At 38.2% G+C, this 22,984-nt stretch overlaps 1 protein-coding gene across 1 annotated transcript in view; it reads right to left on the minus strand.

Moving 5' to 3' along the window:
- The window catches only part of SKAP1 (src kinase associated phosphoprotein 1), a 281,368-nt gene that overhangs the window by 209,079 nt on the left and 49,305 nt on the right, over positions 1-22,984 (minus strand). Inside the window, exon 3 of the mRNA XM_059380247.1 lies at positions 10,319-10,344. Coding sequence (XP_059236230.1) covers positions 10,319-10,344 — 26 coding nt within the window. The remainder of the gene's footprint in view (positions 1-10,318; positions 10,345-22,984) is intronic.

Raw genomic sequence — 22,984 nt, forward strand, 5'->3', positions numbered from 1 at the left:
CCACCCACCCCCTACAGGATCTACAGGCTAAGGGCAGGCATAAGAAAAGTTTTATGGAGGTCCAAAGGGTAAAAATAAAACAATATAGAGTCAAGAATAGATTATGGGTAAGATTAGCAGGCCTGAACACACAAAACAACTTCTAACATCTTGAGGAATGGTAAGTTTTCTTTGTGAATGATATAGACCTCCAGTACCAGGGAGCTGTAATGGCGGATGGTGACAAGATTTAGCCTTCCAGTGACTACCCCACCTCAAACAGGGTTTCCTGTCCAGGTATGAAAACAGCACATAACAACAACATCAACACCCAAAAACTCTCACTATCAACAATTCCACTCAGCGTTTGGCCCCTTTTGGGTCAGAAGTTTCGCATGGAAGAGCATTTCCTTATTTCTAAAATTTATTTTTCCTCTTTTATTAGGGTATCACTAACAGGAAAGTACACAAATCTTGAGGATAGTAGTACTGCATTTTAAGTTAAGGAAAATACCTTCTGGAGAGGAACTGTGGCCAAGAGCTGCTGTGGCCTGGTAAGTTTGTGTAAATACATATCAGATGACAAGGGGATGTTCAAAGACTCACTCTCTTACTCTTCACCTCACAAGAGTCAGCAGTGACTGGAAGCTTCATTTTGCATATCATATAAATGCCCTCATCCATAACTAAACCACTCCTTTCCTGTATTAGTGATACTCCAGCCATCCTGGTAAATGGTAACTATTAAACAAGTTTCTGAGAGAAGTATGTGTTGATGGGAAGTGCAGTGAAAATTTAATGCTTTAAAATTTGGCTCAATGAACACATTATTTAGCCTCCAAAAATCAAACAAATTCACTGGCTTTCAAGTCCAAAGACTTAACCTACTTACCCACAGAAGTTTTACTCAGAAAACCAAATCTGTATTCAAATTAACCATAGAGTACACATTTTTCTCAATATCTTGTGTCCAGAATATGAAAATTCATTAGAAGCAGAATTCCCGAAGCAGATGAATTCTTATGACAAACTTCTCTGTTTGGAAACTGTACTCCTTACCTGATTTTCTGTATTGGTCCAGGGATAATACTCTCTAAAAGAAATTACTTATACAGTTTTTTTTTTCCCCCTCAACATAAGTTCCCAGATCAACGAAGCTTAAAGTGCTCACTTATTTGCCAGTTATTTTCTTTGCCATTTACATAAAATAAGAACTTTACGAGCTTTTAATGACCACATATGGAAAAAAAAAAAAAAAAGACTGAGATAGAGTAAGAAAGGTGTTCTTTACTGGTGACCATGGGTGTTATATGATACTACTTTATCATTTATTTTTAAATTCACTTTGAAGTGATAAGTCAACCCAATACACCCACATATGTTGTCCTCAAATACTGGTTTCATATATAAAAATAAATAAATAGACAAAAAACAAACAAACGAACAAACCAAACCTTGAACAGATATGAAACTAGCAAATCATGATTCAACTGAAAAAGGCTCACTACTGTGTTAAATGTAGTTTTTTGGTAAGCTGCTTTTTTGCCTCCAGTTGTACTGAGATATCAATGACCTATAACCTTATATTAGTTTTAGGTGTACAACACAGGGATTTGTATATATTGTGAAATGATCACAACAGTAAGTTCAGTCAAAATCCACAACTTCACATAGCTGCAAGTTTTTTTTTCCTATAATGAGAACTTTTAAGATCTACTCTAGCCAACTTCCATATATATAATACAGTATTGTTAACTATAGTAAACTTCTTTATTAGATTAAATAAAGTTAAGCATACCCAGAATAAAAATTTCAAACATTTCAAGAAGGTATATAATGAAATATCACCTTATTTCCCTTCTCTTGGTTCTTCTCTCCAGAGGAAACCACTGTGAGGCTTTTTGGGTATTCTATAAATTTTCTATCTAAATATAACAAGTGTCTGCATTAGTGGTGTTTTTTTTTAAACAAATGTTAGCATTTGTCCAGTTCTGTATTCTGCTTTTCCTCCTATTCATTTATCTTTGAAGTTCTTCCATATCAGCATATATCAATTTATCTCATTTTTCACTTTAACCAATTTTTAGTAAAAAAATAATAATACATGTATATGGTAAAAATCCAAACAGTACCAAAGGATATAAATAATGAAGTTTCTCTCTTCCACTCATATAGCTAGACCCCTCAGCAGAGGTTACATGCTTCCAAAAAATAGTCTGCATAAGGTGAGTGTATATACACATGCAGAAACAAATTGTACTATATGTGTCTAAATTGCATTTTCACTTAACCATATACCTTGGAGAAGCTGCACATTTTACACACACATATATATATTATGTTCTTTTAACCTATATGTAACATTCCAGTAAATGAATGTAACATAATTTATTTAACCAGTCCCCTAATGCTGGACATTCGGGCTGTTTGGAATCTTTGCTATTCCAAACAATATTTGTACATAATATACTGTGTAGAGAATATATTAGAAAGCATATTCTAGAAAGCAGCAGCATCCTCTTCCAATGATCTCTTCCCTCAACTACAAAAAATTCAGTTCTTTTTCTTTTGTTTCAATATCATCGACTCCAGAAAAGGGCATTTAGAAAGAACATAAAAGCTGAGAAAATTTTAACATTGAAAAGAAAAAAAACTGAGTCTTTTCACTTAAAAAAAATTATTCTTTTTGACAATTGTTATAAAACAGTGTATTAATTTTAAAGTACACTTGTCCACCCTTAAAAAAAAAAAAAAAAACAACCAAACAGTAGATGTATAGGATGTAAAATATTTGAAAAGGTATCAAAGTCAGTAATTAACTTCAAAAGCAACTTGTGTGTATATCCACTTTCCACAGATTAATTTGTATAAAATGTAGCAAATAAGGAAAGGGGGAAAGGCCTAAAGGAAGTCAAGTCACCAAAGCAGCTGTCAAGATTGTTGATGCTAAAAGGTTGGGCTAAAGCCAGAGGTAGGAGTATTCGTCCTGTGTATATTTCCTGCCATTAAATCCCCCAAAGACATAGAAAACATTCTGGAAGATTTCTTTATAAAAAGTAGTATAGGTTAGGATATTCTAGGTTCATAACCAACACTTGTGTTTATAAAATATTAGCATTCCAGGAATAGTGATAGAAAGATATTTAACAATAAATTACAAATATTGTAAATTCAGACTTTTTCTTACAGTTGCAAACACATCATAAATTTGGGCTGTGTTTCTTTGTATAAATCCTACTTATGACTGTGCTAAAACCTTTTGGCATGAATGCAAAGAGTATTTTCATAAATAAAACTTGGTAAAATCACTGTACACTCCATTAATTTAAAAACACTCCTCTTCAACTTCAAAGGGAAACCCTTTTCTCCTTTTTTAGTGCAAAAATGGTGTTTCTTTGCTGCTTTAATGGTTTGCTTCTTGTAGCTGTCATAACTACATGCTCCAAGTATGCGATAGTAAGAGACGAGAAGTTAAATGACATCTATGCTTCGATTCAGCATGTCTCAGACATTACAGATCCATGGCTCATGGATCTAACCTCTGAAGTGTCTACCAATAAAAATTCTGAACACACATCCTATAAGTGCCTCACAAATATGTATGTAGCCTTATACTAGGGTTCAGCTGGAATGGATGAATTTTATGGGAGGACATGTGATATATACAGCTTAATTCTGTATATGGATTTACTCTCAAAGCCTTACTTTGAAATATAAAAATAATACTTGCTTCCACTTTAGTAAGTGACTATCAGGTGGCAAGTCCTCCTCATGAGTTCATCATTTCACTATAATTCCTTACAACTCCCAATATCTGTGAAGTAGATATGATTAGCAATATTTTGTAGATGAAGAGGTTATGTCACTTGCCATCACTCACATAGCTTGTAAGTAGAGAAGCCGGGATTCGAATTCAGGTCTGATGTCCAAACTCGTGCTTTTGCCATTATAAAATATTAAACTTGAAATTTTTGTAAAAGCTAACAATTCTATGTATTTTGTATCTATGATACATAAGGTATTTTATGTATTAACATACTAGGTCTCCCAGTAGAAATAAAAAGATAACGTCACATATTGTTATTAATCTCAACCTGGATTTCTTTTCCTTTTATCTTTGCATTAGGAAGAATTTTAAATATATACAAAAGTGGACAAAACAGTGTAATAAACTCCCATGTATACATCATCCATCTTCAACAAGAGTCAATTTATGATCCATCTTGTCTCATGTAAACCCCCACTCCATTTCTTTCTTTCTCTCCCAAAATATTTTGAATATCTATTATTTTGATACTCAAAATATTATTTTGACTAGCAGATGTCAGACATCTTTTATTTTATCTTTAAATATCACAGTGTGTGTCTTTCCGAGATAAGGAATCTTTTATTTTTTTTATTTTTTAAAGATTTTATTTATTTATTTGACAGAGAGAGAGAGATCACAAATAGGCAGAGAGACAGACAGAGAGAGAGATGAGGAGAAGCAGGCTCCCTGCTGAGCAGAGAGCCCTATGCGGGACTCGATCCCAGGCCCCTGGGATCATGACCTGAGCTGAAGGCAGAGGCTTAACCCACTGAGCCACCCAGGCGCCCCCCGAGATAAGGAATCTTTTAAAAAAATATATAAGCATAACACCATTGTCACACCTTAAAAATTAACAATAGATTTTTTTTTAATGGAAGTATAATTGACATTTAATCTTCTATTAATTGCCAGGGTTTATCATTGTGATTCAGTATTTATATATATTATGAAATGGACCCCAAGGTAAGTCTAGTTAGCATCTGTCACCATAGAAAGTTATTATGATATTATTGACTGTATTCCCTATGCTGTACCTGACATGCCCAACAATTATGTATTTCATAACTGGAAGTTTGTACCTTTTAATTCCCTTCACTTATTTCACTCACTCTGGTAGCCAACAGTTTGTTTCCTGTATCTATGAGTCTGTCTCTGCCTTTTGTTTGTTCATTTGTTTTTTAGATTCTACATGGAAGTAAAATCACATGGTATTTGTCTCGCTCTAACTTCACTTAGTATAAAACCCTCTAGATCCATCCATGTTGTCATAAATGGCAAGATTTCATTCTTTCTGATGGCTATGTAATATTCTGTTGTATAATATACCTCATCATCTTTATTTTTTTAAAGATTTTATTTATTCATTTGAGAGAAAGAGGGAGAGAGCATAAGAGTGCAGGAACCAGGCGGAGGGACAGTGGGAGAGGGAGAAGCAGACTCCTGGAGGAGCAGAGAGCTCCAGTCAGGGCTTGACCCCAGGACCCTGGGATCAAGACCTGAGATGAAGGCAGACGCTTAACCAACTGAGCCACCCAGGCATCCTGTAGGTTGCCTTTTCTTTTTGTTGACGGTTTCCTTTGCTGTGAAAAAGCTTTTTAGTTTGAAGTAGATTCTTAACATAAAATAAATGTTCACATTTCTAATTCTCTCATAGCTACAACTTGTTACATTTTATCTGACTCAAGATGAAAATGAGGCCCACACATTAGTTGATATGCCTTTTAAATCTCTTTTAATCTACGGTTAATAAGGCTTTATAATAATATTTTCTTTACTCACTTTGCATTATTTGCTTTTGCCAAGCTGTATTTTTAGGCATCAGTTTACATTGACAAGGGATATAGGCTTGCCATTTCATAAGATTTTTAAGATTCACACAGTGGAAATTTTTCATGTTTCATGTTTCATACTGGATAATTTTCTCAGAAACTCTTTATACCATTCAGGAAAACACTCAGAAAGCTGGCAAGAAATTTTACTGGTTTATATTTACCACTATCACAAATGTAATTTGACTGACCTTTGGATAAAAATATATGATTTTGTTATATGTATTTATATATATATATATATATATATATATATGTAAGGTCTTTCTTTAATTTTTTATTTAAATATTATGTAATTTGCTTTAGATTCTGGGCCCATGGTGGGCAATTTTTCTAATATTCATGATGATGTTTTTCTAGCAATACATTTTTAATTATAAACATTATACCTTGTAATTCAAATTTTATTAGACTCTGTTGATAATTAACTCATTTTATAAAAAGGGAAACTAAACATAATGAAGTAAATCAGTTTGCTCAATACCATAGAGTTATACTGTCACTGTATCTGAAAGGTAAAACTAATGTGTGTTTAACATCTGATCAGTATCATGTTTTGGGTATCTGATTAATGAAATGGTAAAAGCTCCATGGTAAAGATTCCAGTGAATTTTCTTTGTAACTTTAAGTGAAACATTAAGGAAAAAAAAGTTCTTAAAGCAAACAGGACTTGAATTGTCAAAGGAATCTATGTCTTATTAAAAAATAAAAATAAAAAGCCTGTCCCAGTTTCTCCAATCATATTTGAGCTCATTAAAAGAGCTCTTTCATTTATGTTCCTTCCACATTAAAGTAATAAATTATTTGGATTATGTTTTATTTTCCCCATGTTTCATTCTTTATTAATGAAAATCATTCATGAAGGTGACAGTGGACCAATAAGAAAATTTGGGTGGAAATGTGAGGGAAAGAATTGCCATTAACATTGTCATAAATACAATCTACATTTTCTTACTGTCCAGATTCCGTGCTAGGACTTACACATGTTACCACCAGTCCTCATAACGCCATTGCAACAAACAGTAAAATACAGTGACAGAGAGCATGGGCTTTGAAACTATGAATGAGTATGGAGTTTCTTATTGGGGTCACAAAAATGTTCTGAAACTAGAGAGTGGCGATGAGTGCACAACTCAGTGACTATACTAACAACCACTGACTTGTATACTTTAAAAGGGTAAATTTAATGTTATATGAATTATTTCTCAAAAAAGCTATTACTTTTTAAAAAGTGAATGCTATGGAGTCAGCCTAACCAAGTTAGAATCTTTGAGGGGCATGATCTTGAATGATTCTCAACCTCTCTGTGCCTCTGTGTCCATGTCTGTCAAATGGGTGTATTAGTACCTACTTCATAGGGATATTCTGAGAATTAAGTAAGATAGTGTATATAAAGGTCTTAGCACAGTGTCTGGCAGATCCTCCATTTATAGATAGATGAGGCAATTGAGTTTCAGAGCAATTAAGTGATTTGCTAATGTCACATGACCTTTAGCTAAATGGTATAGGTGGGATTTGAACTAGGTCTGTCAAGCCTCAATGTCCATGCTCTTTCTTTTTTTCTTTCCTTTTTTTTTTCCCCTCCAAGATTTTATTTATTTACCTGATAATGAGAACAGGAACACAAGCAGGGGGAATGGGAGAGGGAGAAGCAGGCTTCCTATCAAGCAGGGAGCCTGATGTGGGGCTTGATGCATGGCTCAATGCGGGGCTCCACCCACAGACTCTGGATCATGACCTGAGCCAAAGACAGATGCTTAACAACTGAGCTACTCAGGTGCCCCTATCCATGCTCTTTCTACCATACCAAGTTTCTTCTCTAGAACAGAGACAAGGCTCTCCCTGACACTATTCAATAGTCACTCCTCCACCATATTAAACCTGGGATTGAATGGAATGATGGATAAGAAAAATTTTATTTGCAAACTTCTCTATGTCTAGGTAGTCCATTCTCCCAGCATCTTCCTTTAGAGGGTAAGCTTTAAAGCACATTGTACCAACTCATCACAGACTTTTCCATAACCAGTTGTTTAAATATAGGCTACTAAAGAGATTTATAAAGAAGGGATTTTTTATAAAATCCCACCCCTGGGGCACCAGGGTGGCTCAGCTGGTTAAGTATCTGCCTTTGGCTCAGGTCATGATTCTGGGGCCCTAAGATTGAGCCCCTGCAGCGGGCTCCCCTGTTCAGTGGGGCATCTGCTTCTCTCTTTTCTTCTGCTCCATAACCCCCTGTTCATGCTCACTCTCTCTCTCTCTCCCTCCCTCTCTCAAATAAATAAATAAAATCTTAAAAAAAAGAAGAACTATTTTCCTTCCAGACACCAGATTCTAGTTTAGTCCAAATATCCTGAAGAACACAAGTCTGTATTTAGGCAAATGTCTGGAGTTGATAAAATTCATCCCATCATCTTCCTGTACAATGATCCTGCTATAGATAAAAATGAAAAGGAAATCTGAGGTCATCATTTCTGTCCTTTCTCACTCTCTTCCTAATACTACCTAATCGTCTAGAGCTTTTTAACTTCTTCTGCCAGCTGTTCTCCTATTTACATATTCCTATACTTTTCATATTCCTAAACTGTCCTATAGTACCTTACAGAGACCTGTTAGTGCCCCCACACACCCTGGCAGTTTCTGAAGCACTTAGCAATCAGCTAAGATCCAATCGAAAGAGCAAGGTAAAAGATAACCTCCTTCCCCCTGCAAAATATCTTAAGGGGAGGAGCAAGGTTGGGGCCAAGACACAGTATGAGTTTTCCAACTTGATCTTTCCCTACATTTACTTCTAAATGAGCAAAGAATTTGCCACATATATCCAATCATTGTTGAGAAGCAAATACAGTTTTTTGTTCTAAGTAAACTCTTCAATTGTCCCCTTGGCTGTTCTACCTCTTCCTCTTTCTAAGAGAGAAAGGCTGCGTGGAAGTTGCCATCAACCTGAGAATGACTACAATGCCACTGTTACAAGAACCTGGTAAGATGTGCCCTTTGTCTTTGTAGCCCCGTATAGTCTCTTGTGTTCTACTCCAAAATTCTCTTCTCTTTTCAACATTACTATACCATAGCTCTGACACGAATTCTTTATTTCTCCTTTAGGTAATTAATTCTACCCTCGCAGTTCCATTCGTTTCTGCCAGTTCACATTCATGTTTCGCCCCCTGTGGATTTTGGTTAACATCTGTTAAACCCTGAACTATACAGGACCATTGCCTGGATAGCATATTTCACACTTTGCAAAGCAAACTGCTACATTGTTACATAGAATTCTCTGTTCCCAGTCTGTGTTTTTAGCCATAAGTGCATTAGGACAGCGAGATACACTGTAATATCATCACATTATTTAAAACATTATAAATACTATGACCAACTTACAAGAGTCAAAAAGATTTAAACATGAAAGATTTTTTTTTATTTCTTAAAGTTTGATTTTTTTAAAGATTTTATTTATTTATTTGACAGACAAGTAGTCAGAGAGGCAGGCAGAGAGAGAGGAGGAAGCAGGCTCCCCGCTGAGCAGAGAGCTTGATGCAGGGGCTGGATCCCAGGACTCTGAGATCATGACCTGAGCCAAAGGCAGAGGCTTTAACCCACTGAGCCACCCAAGTACCCCTTAAAGTCTGATTTTAAAGACAATCTTAAATAGACTTGAAATACACTAACATATGATCTGGGAAAATTTAAATTTTCATAAAACTAGTATTATTCCTTACAATTTGAATTTCTCTTAGGTATTATCCTCACGGAGAAAGGATACATTGACAATATTAAGAGAATAGAAAAACTGGAAAGTTTACAATCGATTTAAAAAAATTTTAGAGCAAAATAGTTCATAAAGCTATTTGTAAGCTTGATTTAAAACTCTCCCTGATTCTCTGAGAAAATTTTTTAAAAAGCCATTTATAATAGGTTAAGAGTTAATATTCAGAATGATGTTTCTGACATTCTCAACCAGAGTATTAAAAGAAAGAATACATATACTTTAAAGATATCCTTTCAAACTGAATTTGGAAAAAAGAATTCCAATTTTGAACCTTTTAAGAATACGTTCTAATCCTTTTTTTTTTTTTTAATTTTGCACACAGCTGTCTGTTGTAGTTTTTAGAATCATGCCAGATGCTGGGTTCATCAAGCAAAAGCAGGAAAACAATGGTTTGAAAGCAATTAGAAGCACCGAGACTTCAGTGAGGCTCATATTAAAATGTGATAACACTGTTCTAGTGGGAATTTCAACACTACTCCATTTCTGACATTTCTGGGCTGCCAGACAGGCAAGCTGTGTGGAAGAGCACAGTGACCAAGGAGGTAACATACTGGAATTTATTTCTGGAGCAAATGAAGAATTAGCTGAGTTGGATCCCTCCCAAGGTTTTTATTATGGACTCGGCCACCATTTTATTTGAATGTAAGTAGATCCTGTTGGCATCTGACAAAGCTTAAGGAGTAAAAGCATATTATAGCTTTGGCTCTGTAAAATAATCTAACACCAATCCACTCAGAAGGAAGATGCATTTGAGCCTCTTGTTGCTAAAAAGCAGGGCAGGGGAGCCCAGCAGGGTGAAGATTAATTAAACACTCCACTAACTTTCCTTAGAAATGCCTAATGCCACTCTGTGTAGAAGCTTATTTAGAAGATGCAGAAGTAAACAATACCATCCACACATTTTTAGTGTAAAACCATAAATGGCTAAAAAGCACTCACCTTGGGGCTGACTATCCCAATAATACCTGAAATACAAAGAAAAGAATGGAGATAAGTCAAACTTGTATTTCAATCTTGGTTGGCATATGGTAGAGACAGCACCTACTCCAAAAAGCTTGCTAAACAGTGAATAACCAGCCAAACCACTACCCACTTTGAGAAAAATGAAAGGGTTGTTCTTGAGAGTTGAAAGATTCTCAGTGGCTTTTAACTCATTGTGACTCCGGAGACAGTTTTGACCATGTTGCTGGGTCCTAAGGGGGTCCTAAGAGGTTACCTAGCCATGGTCCAGAGTTTCTCATCAGGAGCTCTACAGGCTTGGAATGTGACAACTCTTTGTTGTAACAACCAGTCTTGTACAATCAGCATCGTTGGTCCTCAGCACCTAATACCAGTGGCACCCCCAGTTACAACAACCAAAAACATCACCCACCCAAAACATATCCTCAAATACTTCTAGGTCTAAATTCTTTATTTTACAGGTGAAGCATGCATAACTGGCTCAAGGTCACCTAGCATTTTAGTGTCTGTGCCAAGACTGGGGTCCTTGCAGTCCACTGTATCATTGTCCACCCCTACCTCCTCTTTTATTTTGGGATATTATTGGCAAAACCAATAACCCCTCAAGTCTTCAAACTAATGAAATGGCAGTGGGAGAAAGGATCATTTGTAAGTCACTTCTTTGGAATGTAAATTGCATTTCCCCCATAGAAACAAAGTTCTATATGGTGGCTACCCACAAAAGTCTATTGTACTTTGGATTCCATTTCCTCCTGCCTTCACAGGAACCTTGCATTATTCTATATTGATTTTCTCTTGTATATATTCAACCTCTTCCTCTCAACTTGGCCCTTGCCATCAGTGTTTCTGCTCACATAAAAATAAAGCAAAGCCTCCCTCACTCTCTTCATATCCCTCCATCTGCTGCCGTCTTCCCTTCACATCACAGTGAAATTTTCAAAAATTGTTGTCTGTAGTTTCTGTTTTCTCCTACTCCCACCTCCCACTCACTCCTCAACATACTCCAGTCTTGCTTATCGTAACCACATGTTAATTCTTGCTACGGATATAATTCCATGCCACTAAATAGAATGAATACTTTTCTATCCTCATCTTGACCTCTCAGGAATGTATATGTTCATTTGAACACTTTTTTTCCTTGGGAGAGAGTTCAGAGTTGTTGTTGTTGTTGTTGTTTTTAAGTCAAATTCTTGAAAGAATCTATAACCTAAAATAAAAGATTAAGAAAAAGGCAATACATGGGCAATAATGAGGTGTATCTTTTAACACACACATGACTGAAATAAGCTGAGGCTACTTTAGAGACAAATGTCATTCCAGTGGATATCTGGGTTATTTCTTTATAAGACTAAAGTTCAGGAAACAGAGAAGTAGGAGATAAGTAGGAGTATGTTGCCATAATCCAGAGATGCATTTGTGGGAAATTATCAGAGATAAAGAAGAGAAGATGAATTATCAGAGATAAAGAAGAAGATGGAGAAGCCTCCTGGTTGACTTTTCTTATTCCTTTCTTTTCCCAGAAGAGTTCTGGGCTGTCAATCAGGTGAAGGGAAATATAAGATACTTGGATGACAAGGCATGGAAAGTTCAGGACAGCTATGACATCTGCAGTGGAGAGGGGGAGAGGGAGGGGTGGGAAAGGCAAAGCTGCAGCAGCTGGAAAGAGGGGTGTCCATGTCAACAGGAAGGCATACGTAGCTTGAGAGTGGCGGTAGCTTAAAACAAGTTTTATATATTAGTACGACGGGTCGATCTCCCCATAGCAAACGGTGCAGCTTCCCACTCTACCTGGTCACGGTGAAGAGTTTTTCCACCAAACTCTTTTTTTTTTTTTTTAAAGATTTTATTTATTTATCTGACAGAGAGAGAGAGACAGTGAGAGAAGGAATATGAGCAGGGGGAGTGGGAGAGGGATAAGCAGGCTTCCCACCAAGCAGGGAATTGATGCGGGGCTCGATCCCAGGACTCGGTGATCATGACCCAAGCTGAAGGCAGACGCTTAACGACTGAACCACCCAAGCGCCCCCCACCAAACTCTTTTCTCTAAAACACAGTTAATCAAGCAAATCATCAAAGGGGCGAGCCATTTTCCATGTTCTTGCTGTTCCCCATCTCCTCTGGAGGCACTGCTCCAGCCTTTGATTCCAATCATTACTCAACCTCCATTTCAATATAAATAGAAATTAGAATGTAAGCCTGGTGCAAGTGGGGGGGGGCGGGTAGGGCAGGAGGGTGTGGGTGTACTTCTCCTTCCAAAATTTATACAATGGCAATAGCAGGAACTTCACTAACTGATATTATTCTATTTTATTGACTGAGAAAAAAAAAATTGAGCCATGCTTGTGGCAGTTAAAAGGCCAACTTTTGGCCAATTGTTAAATAGGTGAAACATGTTATTGATAATCTCAATCTCTGCTTTTCCCCACAATCCCCACTCCAATGTGCACACATATTTTCAGTCCCCTTCTCTACCTAGTATAGAGTGATGCTGGTTTCCTGGTTTTCTTCTTAGTTAAGAAGATCTTACAAGTTCACACACACTGAGAGTATCGCTTCTGCCAATCATAGCTGTAGCCTACGAAGGCTGATTACAGAGAAAGAATTCAACTTAAAAGTATTAAATAAAGTAGCAGGTCTACCGATTTGATGCTAAATAGCAGAATCTGCCTTAATCTTGATGACACTGTAATTAAATATTTCTGTCAGTAAAAAATCAGATGTAGAACTTCATGTGGAATGGCATGAAGTGAAATGTTAGTTTCCTTCACTTTCAGAAGGTGTAAAACAATCCTGCCACCCTACCATCTAAATCTTAATTGTGTAACTATCCTAAAGAAAGTTTGTGTCCGCGCACACGCATGTGCACGTGTGCAAACACACACACACACACAGAGTATACCTCTAAAAGGCAAGGCCAAAAGGTGAGCAATCTTGTCCCTCACTGGAGGGCACCGTGGATTAGTCTCCGCTGGGCACAATACATCAAAAGTCCTGATCTTGTTTCATTAAACATATCCTATGGATGGCCTTCATCACATTCTCTGGAAAGATGACCCCACACTAGAGAATTCTACACTCCTTAGGAGGCATTTAGTCAAACCCTGCTCCCATCTTCTAATTCTTATCTTTCACTCTGAAAACAATTATCCCTTAGCTAGAGACTCCAACAAGTCTGAAACTAAACATTTTAAACCAAAATACAAACACCACAATAGAATTACATAGAAGAAAAGGCATACAGACACTCACACGCACGCGCGCACGCACACACACACACAGAGTTGTGTTTATCCTAAAGGCCTCTGAGAATTTCATATCAGGCCTGTGCAGATAGATAACAAACACTTCTTTAATCTTCCCTTTGAAGCTTCAGCTTCAATATGAAAAGGAAGCTATCACTCCGCTGTAATATCCATACTCAACATCATCAGGTCCATGCAAATGACATTTGGAGCCGGAAAAATATGAGTACAGAACGAGAAGACAGAAATTGCTGCAACCATATTGATGATTATTGTTTTCACATTCAGTCAAAATAAATCCATCCTTCTGTGATCCTTCAAAAATGAAAATGGAAGAACAAAATTTCCTAACATTTTGTTGGCTCTGCAAAATAGGGTCTAGTGTGTGTTACATTACATGGGAGGCAAAGTTTGCTATTTGTGCTTCTAAATTTAGAGAGATTTTCAGCAAACTTTAGTTTAGGGAAAGGTAACAACAAATAAATGGGATTCACTATAGTGAGGGGATCTTGAGGCTACTACAGAAGCAATAACAGTAATGACAAATAACAACAATGTTAAGATTTCTCATTTATATTGTGGGCACTGTCCTAAACACTTCTTTTATATGAACTCATTCCTCCAAACTATAGCCCTCTTATTATTTCCATTTTATAAATAAGGAAACCAAAGTATTGAGAGGTGAGATGACTTGCCCATGGTTTACACAGCTGGTAATAAGGCAGACAAGTTTCTAATCCTAACAACTAGTTCCAGAGTGGGCACTGTAATAACAAATTAAGAAGGAAAGTCTTGAAAATATAATCTAACTTTAAAAATTCATAAAAAATAATTTTTTCTCTGAAGACTTTCTATTATCCTAACAGAATTCAGTCACTCAGTTGACAAATACTTGTTGAATGTCTTCTATGTGACAAGTCCTTTGTTCTGGTTCCTTGGATGAAACGGTGACTAAAGTACACATAGTCTGTCTGCAGATATATTTCAGTATCTTTCTTTTTTTTTTTTTTTAAAGATTTTATTTATTTATTTGACAGAGCGAGATTACAAGTAGGCAGAGAGGCAGACAGAGAGAGAGGAGGAAGCAGGCTCCCTGCTGAGCAAAGAGCCCGATGCGGGACTCGATCCCAGGACCCTGAGATCATGACCTGAGCCGAAGGCAGCGGTTTAACCCACTGAGCCACCCAGGCGCCCATATTTCAGTATCTTTCAAATGGCAAACAAACTTCTAGTTTGTCACTCAAGAATCACAAAACATTAGATTCCTACTAAAAATGAAGCTATCAACTCTTAACCATTAGATGGGGGAGGGGGTTTGAGGTGGGTATCAAACTCTTGACCATGAAGCTAACCAATGAACATGGTTATTGAGATTAAAGTACTCAGGGCACCTGGGTGGCTCAGTGGGTTAAGCCTCTGCCTTCCGCTCAGGTCATGGTCTCAGAGTCCTGGGATTGAACCCCGCATCGGGCTCTCTGCTCAGCAGGGAGCCTGCTTCCCTTCCTCTCTCTCTCTGCCTGTCTCTCTGCCTACTTGTGATCTCTGTCAAATAAATAAATAAAATCTTAAAAAAAAAAAAGAAAAAAAAGTACTCAGAGCTTTCACCACTCAGCCAGCTAATTAGATCCTGGTGAAGGAGGTAAAACAAACAACTGTAACTACCCCCATATTATTGCAAATATCTAGGAAGGAAAAATAGTTCCATTTCCTGATTATAATAAAAAATAGCATATTCAGCACTTTTATATGTTTTATATGTATTATTTTATTTAATCTTCATCACAACCCTATGAGATCAGGACTATTATTATTCCCATTTTTCGGATTAGGAAATTGAAACTCAGGAAGGTCAACCAACTTGACCACAACCACATAGCTATTAAACAGCAGAACCCAGATTTGTATCCAGGTCACCTTGGTTCCAGAGCTCAAGCTCTTAAATCCCACAGTACCTGCTTTTCTATTGACTGCAATATAGAAAACAAATCAATTATTGCCAGACAGCTTAGTATTAGAAAGTAGTTAGATCAGACATCTTTAACTTAGAGTTCACAGTTGAGCTTTAGAAGACTCATGAACTCCTAAAAATCGTGGGTAGAAAGCAACCCATGTTTTCTTTTCCTTGAAGAAGAGTCCATAAACCTCATTAGATTCCAAAAAATGCCAATAACTCTTCCCCTCCAAAATGATAAGACCCTCTGGATTAGATGAATAAGACTGTAATGGCATTATAAAACTAGCTACCCACAAAGGCCAACATCTGTAATGTTATAAATCTAGAAGATCTAAATGAATTTTTTTGCAACTAAAATATTAAACATGTTATTCTACCTGTGACTTATGGAAATTTAAAACACATCATACATTCTCTGCCTCGTTAAACCACCTGCTAAACAAAATCAAATCTCTTCTTGATGACTCAAGGATATAAATTTGAACTTTGGTTTTTGTACCAAAACAGTGGTGCTTCCTACATGAATAGGCTGTCTGCACTACTCGCTATCCAGAGATGACTTCTATTTTGCTCTTGACCATCTCTTGGTAATACTATCTCAAAACGGATGGCAAAGAATGAAGTGCTATGCTGATATTAAAAATGGAATTCAAATGGAAACCTCATTGAGCAGGGCTTTCAACAGCAAGTTGCTAACACTAGGAAAACCCCTTGCAATTGACCTTGATCAGTGAGCCACATGGTAGAGACTGATACATGCCCCAAGGAAATGGCTTTTCTGAACAATGCTAATAATCTGTACCCTGTAGATACTTCCTATAACTTCTTTTCTTACTTTGGAAGATTCACTTGATTTCAAATCTTTCTAGGAGCTATGCTCCATTTCAGAAAAATGGGCAAGTGGCAAAGGGTCATACCACCCATGACACCCAAGAACAGAAATGGGAAAAGAGCACCATCTGGTGGAAGTCCCTGGTGGAGGCATTAGAGGCTGGGACCTAGGGTCCTGGGCGTCAGCCTCAGCAACAGGCAGGGATGGGAAGGCCTCTGGAGGGGAGCTGGTGCCCCCTCTAGTCCCGTACCTTTAATGCATCAAAAGGACAGGACCTAGTATCTGCCTACAAGCAGCTTACAATCTAAACGAGCTATTTATACGTCAACAGATGTCAATCTAAGATAGGAAATAACAAATAACAGACAAGCACATAACTCAGATTATAGAAGGACCTGCCACAAGAAGTTCCTAGGTTCTTTCTTTGGGTGTAATATGTCTGTGGTCTTGAGTCTATACCCACAAGTTTTAGAAACCCACCCTGGAAGACAACACAATATTCTCCTACTTATGAAATGGTCACAATTAAACTTTTATTAAGTAATAAACAAGCAACATTATCTAATGTTGACAGTATTGATTTTTTTCAGAACTCTGTTCCCAGACCATAAAAAAGAAATAAAAGAAATAAGACCTTACTTATCACTGGAGTTTTCTGCAACACTTTCACTACATAAAATCCCTGCTATGCTTAATCCAACATCCACCCTGGATACCAACAGCAAGAAATCTGGGTGCTTTTCTCAATTGGTCAATGATTATGGTCTTTCACCCCAATACTGAAAACTTGCATTCAAATATTCCTTCCCCTATGTCCAAGCATCAAGACTGCAAATTGTGGTTGAATGTCTATATAATTCCCATACTCTCTGCATGTAATAGGCAACCAATTAGAACTCAATGAACTATTAAAGAAAAATTCCAGCCAGGTACGTTGTGACAAAATAGAAGACCCTAAGAGTTGAGATTTGTTTTTTTCTTTCTGTAGATAAAGGAGAGCATCTGAAGGATTGGTTGGTTGGCTGCTTGTTATAAGGATAGGAAATGATATCCACTGTGATCAAACAAACAGAAATACGCAGACTGGGTGGAAGGGAGACAACCCGAGAGGCCGTTTACTGGAGCTCAAAAAGAGAGACAAGAGATTTGATAACACACGTGGACGTGGGCTGGGAACAGAGCAACAAGAGGAAAATCAGAGATATCTTTTGGTTACAAATGTGTATGGGAGAGAAAAGGCAGCACTTATATACAAAGAACTCCAGCTGATTACCATATTTTAAACTGCAGTATCTTTGGCTGTTATCCTGTCACTTCTGTCTCTGCTGATGCTTGGAACCTCCTTTTGTTTTATTTTTTGCTCGCTTCAGGTTAATAGCTACTCTTGGACCACCAAGACTCCTAGTTATCTGATTCATGAATAACTGACATATGCATGACACTGTGACTGTGGACCCTCTAGTCATTGAATTTTACAGCTGGAAGGTCACTGAAGGTCATTTAATCCAGCCCATCACTTTCCAGATGAGAAAATGAAGTATGGAGAGGTTACATGATTGCGCCATAGACGTTTAGAAGTCCACATTGTGAAGCTACCACAGTTTATCTTGGGCAGGCAGGTTCAAAAACATGATAGTCACTTGAAAATTCCTTTGGTATTTCCCTTATTATGAACATGGTTACATTATCCACCTGAGAACAAATGTTACACAAAAAATATTTAGGCTGGATTAGTTCTCAGAGCTCATCGAGGCAGAGTGGATTTCTCAACATTAACATGCCAGCATACCATCTATATCTCAAGTTATGAAGACTGCATTCCCTCTCTCAGACATTAATAAATCTCTACTACTTGCAGATACTCTGTTAGGGACTGAGAGCATGGAAAGCCCCAACTGTGGGCCAGTTGGGCTGGAGCAGTCAAACTGTGCCGAACTGATAGAATTGGCACAAAACACACACAAGGTAAAAAAACCAGGGCCAGAAGAACTCAGGTCTGGCTAATGCCAGAAGCTGTCTGACTGCCTGCAGATAAGGGCTGCTGAGGGAGGATCTGGGATCAGATAAAGGAAGATGCCTGGCAGGGGAGGGGAGGGTCACTGAGAGGCCAGGTCCAGGATGCAGAGTGGCCAGCCAGTGGGTCAGAGCAGGTGACAGAGGTGACATGTTTGACAGAGCAGGTGACATGTTTGAGGAAGGGATAGGGAAGATTCTGAGTGAGTTCCAACCTTAAAGCCAGTTTTATCTTGTGAAGCAGGTGATAATGTCATGTAAGGGTAATATAAATCTGCTAAGGATTGGGGAGGGGATGGGGGGAAGAGGAACATTAGAAAGGCTGCTACTAGGGTCATGTAAGGTCACTGTCAGGTATCATTAAGGGCTCAACTGAGGTGGGAGACCAAGCCTTACAGTAGAGGCACTCTGACTATGTCATTTTTCTTCAGCACTGAGTGGCTGCCCAAATACAAGAGCAGAGATGTGGACAGTTGAATTGATCTGAGGTTAGGATTCTCCTAGTCTTGGGAGATAAAAGTACAGAAGAGTAAGAGTGCACTGGAGGACATGTCCTGGTGCTCAGGCTGAGGGGGAAAAAAATCCAGCGGCCCAAGACTTGACTATTGTATCTGTACATATTAGAGACTTTCAACAATCAGTAAGAAACAGGGGACAGCATTATTCTGCTCTTCTCTTCCAGGACTATCCTCTGTCCCACCAGTCCCAAATCTCTCCTATCTCGTGCTCCCTCTTTCAATGGTTGACATCTTCATGAACCCAGTTGAAACATGGGGACTGCCCCTTCATCTCTTTCTCTATGACTACATACAACCCATCAATCACCAAGACCTGGACATTCTACTCCCCTGATATCTTTTAAATCTACCTCTTCTCCATCCCTACAGGCACTGAATTCTTTCAAGCCTTCAGAATGCCTGACCCAGATTGATGTTCACACGATCACCTGCCACCCTGCTCCTCTCTGACCCATTCTCCTCAGGGTTGATGGAGAAGGAAGAACAGTGGTGAGCAATGGCTTTGCAGACATATCTGGGTTGGAGTCCCAGCTCTTCCGTCTTCTAGGCTGCAAACTTTGGCGGCAGCCTCAGTCTCCTCATTTTTTTTTTTTTTAAATCAAAGTATAGTTGACATGCCATGTTAAGTTAGTTTCAGGTGTGCAACATAGTGATCCCACAAGTTTACATATTACACTGTGCTCACCAGGAGTGCAGCTACCACCTGTCACCATGCACTGCTGTTACAATATCATTGACTATATTCCTTGTGTTGTACCTTTTATTCCTATGACTTATCCATTCCATAAATGGGAGCCTCTATCTCCCACTCTCCTTCCCCCAGTTTACCCATCCCCCCCCCCCCCCCCCCCGGTTTCACCTTAAAAATATAAATAATAACTACACCTGCCTCGTGTGTTTTTTTGGAGGATTAACTGAGCCAATGCACATGAAGAACTGAGCACCAGGCCCAGCACCTGGCAGGCCTTCAGTTAATGTCAGCTCTTCTGTCATTAGCACCATCGTTACTCTAATGACCTAAAGTGCAAACCCAGTCTTGTCACTGCCCTGCTTAAAGCCCTGCAGAGGCTTACTCCAGCCCCTGCCTCCAGGTCCTCACTCTCCTGCTCCGTTCACACTGCTGCTTTCACATGTCTCCGCTCTCTCTGCCAGCACACTTTCTCCATTGTATCCCTTCTTCTCCCAGTGAACCTTTGAGGCTCAGCTCTGTCCCCTGTGTAATGTGCTCCCATGGCCCCTCTGTGCACACCTTTCAGCAGCACCTATAACACTGCACCACAATCCTCTTGTCTCTCTACATCACTGGGCCCTCAAGGGGCAGTGGCACAGAGCCTGTGCTCAATAAATGCTTGCTAAGAAAATGAATGGACTTGAGAAACAGAAGGGCTGTCTGAGTTCAGCATGAGTGCAGCACAGAGTGCATTTCAGAGAGGGGTCAGAGACAAGGCTGGAGATGCAGACAGCGGGCAAGGCTCTCCAGGTAACACCATGAGGTGTGGATTTTATCCCAAAGAAAATGGGGAAAGAAACTTTCATTTTCCTCTTAATTACTCACACAAAGACAAGAGGGTAAAACAGAATGAGAATTAAAAGAGGAGAAGAAAAGGAAAAGAAAGAAAAAAATAAGAAACCCTTGTTAAATTAAAACCTCCATCCAAATGAAGAATCGCCCCCCGCAAAAAACTAGTTTCAAAGAATAACCACAATATGACTAGCAAAACTATACTTCAAAAGACACGACCGAATACACATTGTAGTGGCAAGAATCCAATATATAAATACAATCAATTTGTTTCTTCATTAAAAGCTTTCATGAAGAAAATGATTTAATACAAATGCTAGAGCTACTGACACAGATTAATTGAAAAATAACAACAGACTCCTAATTAAAGACATAATATTATTTCACTCATTCATTCTGCTCTAAAACTGAATAAATATATAAAAATAGAATCAAGAAGGCAGGCTTCTGCTGCTAACCCCTCCAAGAGCTACAATGAATTACAGATATTTTTTTAAAACTTCATATCCTTATGTATACGCATTTTTCCAGTTAGGAACTGAGATGTACATAGAAATTCAGAAATCACTTTTAAATTGTGTCAGTTTTGCCCTCAAGATTTTTCCTAATTGTATAAGATTCTATACTAAAATATCATTCTTGGCCATTTATTTCTTTGAATAGTATCTACAGCAGTCATATTAAGCCCCTACAAGAGGTACCTAATTATCTGAATCATAAAAAATTAAACTACTTTGATTTAAAGGCCAATGACTATGTGATCAGTTCTACGGCTGTATCAAAACAGGTCGGGGGTCACCAGCAGTTCAACTATAATCAACTATTCAATCCCAGGACTTCCTGACCCATCGTGGGGCCAGGACTTTGGTTCTGTTGTTCTTCAAGGGATTCTCCAGCATCAGGAAATGTCTCCCCATGTTGCCAGGCCACCAGGAAGCAAAAAGGTTGCAGGCAAACATCAGGCCAAGGGAAGGACCAAAGCCATTTGCTGCTGACCATATCCCTATCCCTCACCCTACAATCCAGTTGGGTTGAAATATTGTCAGTTACTTGCTGGTCCTAAGCTTTGCCAGTAAAATTTTCCCGTCAGTTATCCCCAATCATACTGGGGGACCCACCTCACCATCCAACTAACAGCCTCAATTCATATTTACCAGTCAAATCCTCCATCCTCCCTCTCCACTATTCAAATTCATTTGAAAACAAAAGTAGTATCTTTGTACCTTTAAAAAAAAAAAAAGAGGAAGTCTTCTGATGAAGATTTTTACATATACTTGCCTGATTTTAAGAATCTCCTGGAGTCCTTATTGATCACGCCAAACCTGGTAAATTAGCATCTAGGTAAGAGACCTAGAAATCTGTATTTTTAACAAGATCCTCAGGTAATCCATATGATGGGGCAAATTTGGAAAACAATCTGAAGGAAATGGGTATTTTGCTAACAGCTGTCTGTTAAGAAAATTCTAGACAGTTAGTCCCCAGTTCAAGCATAGACTGTGTCCCATTTCCAGTTGTTTGGACCTTGGAATGCATTTTTCTAATGAAACAAAGTAACAGTGTTAAGTTTTCTGGGCCAGCTTCAAAAACCTATTAAGTCTTGTTAACAGATCTAAAGTATAGTAAATACAATCCTTCATTTAAAGTATATTAAATACAATCCTTCATTTAAAGTATAGTAAATACAATCCTTCAATCACATTTCAAAAGTTGAAGCATAAAGTTGGCTATTTAGAATACATTCTAAATAACCTTCTCAGAGAAGTGGTTAGGTTTCCCAGCTATCCATAAATGCTTGTTAAGCCCATAATAAGCCAAACCCAGCTATCAAAATGTGAATATAAACATGAGGTTGGTGTCCTCAAAGCAAAAGATAATGAGAGGGAGAAATGGTATGTCTTCTTCTCTGGGCATAGGAAACACAGGCAAACTTTGACATTCTTACCCTCTCTGCCTTTACAACAATCTCTGGTCTCCCAGTGGCCAAAGACTGCCCAGGTGCCAAGGATTTACGTGTTATCCATGACTCTCTACTAAAGTATCAGCTTGCACATCCTTGCCCTGAGCTGTCCTTCCCCAAATTACCTATCGTCCCTCCAAAATTCAGTCAAACTCTCGTTTCCATAATTTGGTTCCATCCTATCTTTTTCAGCTTATCTCTCCCATTTCTTCCTTATACCTAGTAAATGGAATCATCCTTTGGTTCCCAAATATGGCTAACCTTATCCTCTCTGTATCTTTGTTTCTGCTATTTTGGGGTACAATGTATCTCACCAAAAACCCATCCCTTTCAACCCAAAGCCAAGTCATGATGCCATCTCACAGCCCTGAAGGCTTCTCATAGCCCACCAGCCAGAAGTGACTCCTTTCACTGGGATTTCACAGCACAATCTATGTGTACCTCTTCTAAAGCTTTAGCCACAATATATATTGAGATATAGTTATTTGTGAGGGCTTTTTTACCTTTCCCATTGGGTTTTAAGTTTCTTGGGAATATTTTGGGGAGTATCTAATCAAGTAACATGGATTATACTAAGTATGCATATGTTATATGCATAACAGAAATC

This window comes from Mustela nigripes, chromosome 16, assembly GCF_022355385.1.
Source record: "Mustela nigripes isolate SB6536 chromosome 16, MUSNIG.SB6536, whole genome shotgun sequence".
Classification (NCBI taxonomy): domain Eukaryota; kingdom Metazoa; phylum Chordata; class Mammalia; order Carnivora; family Mustelidae; genus Mustela; species Mustela nigripes.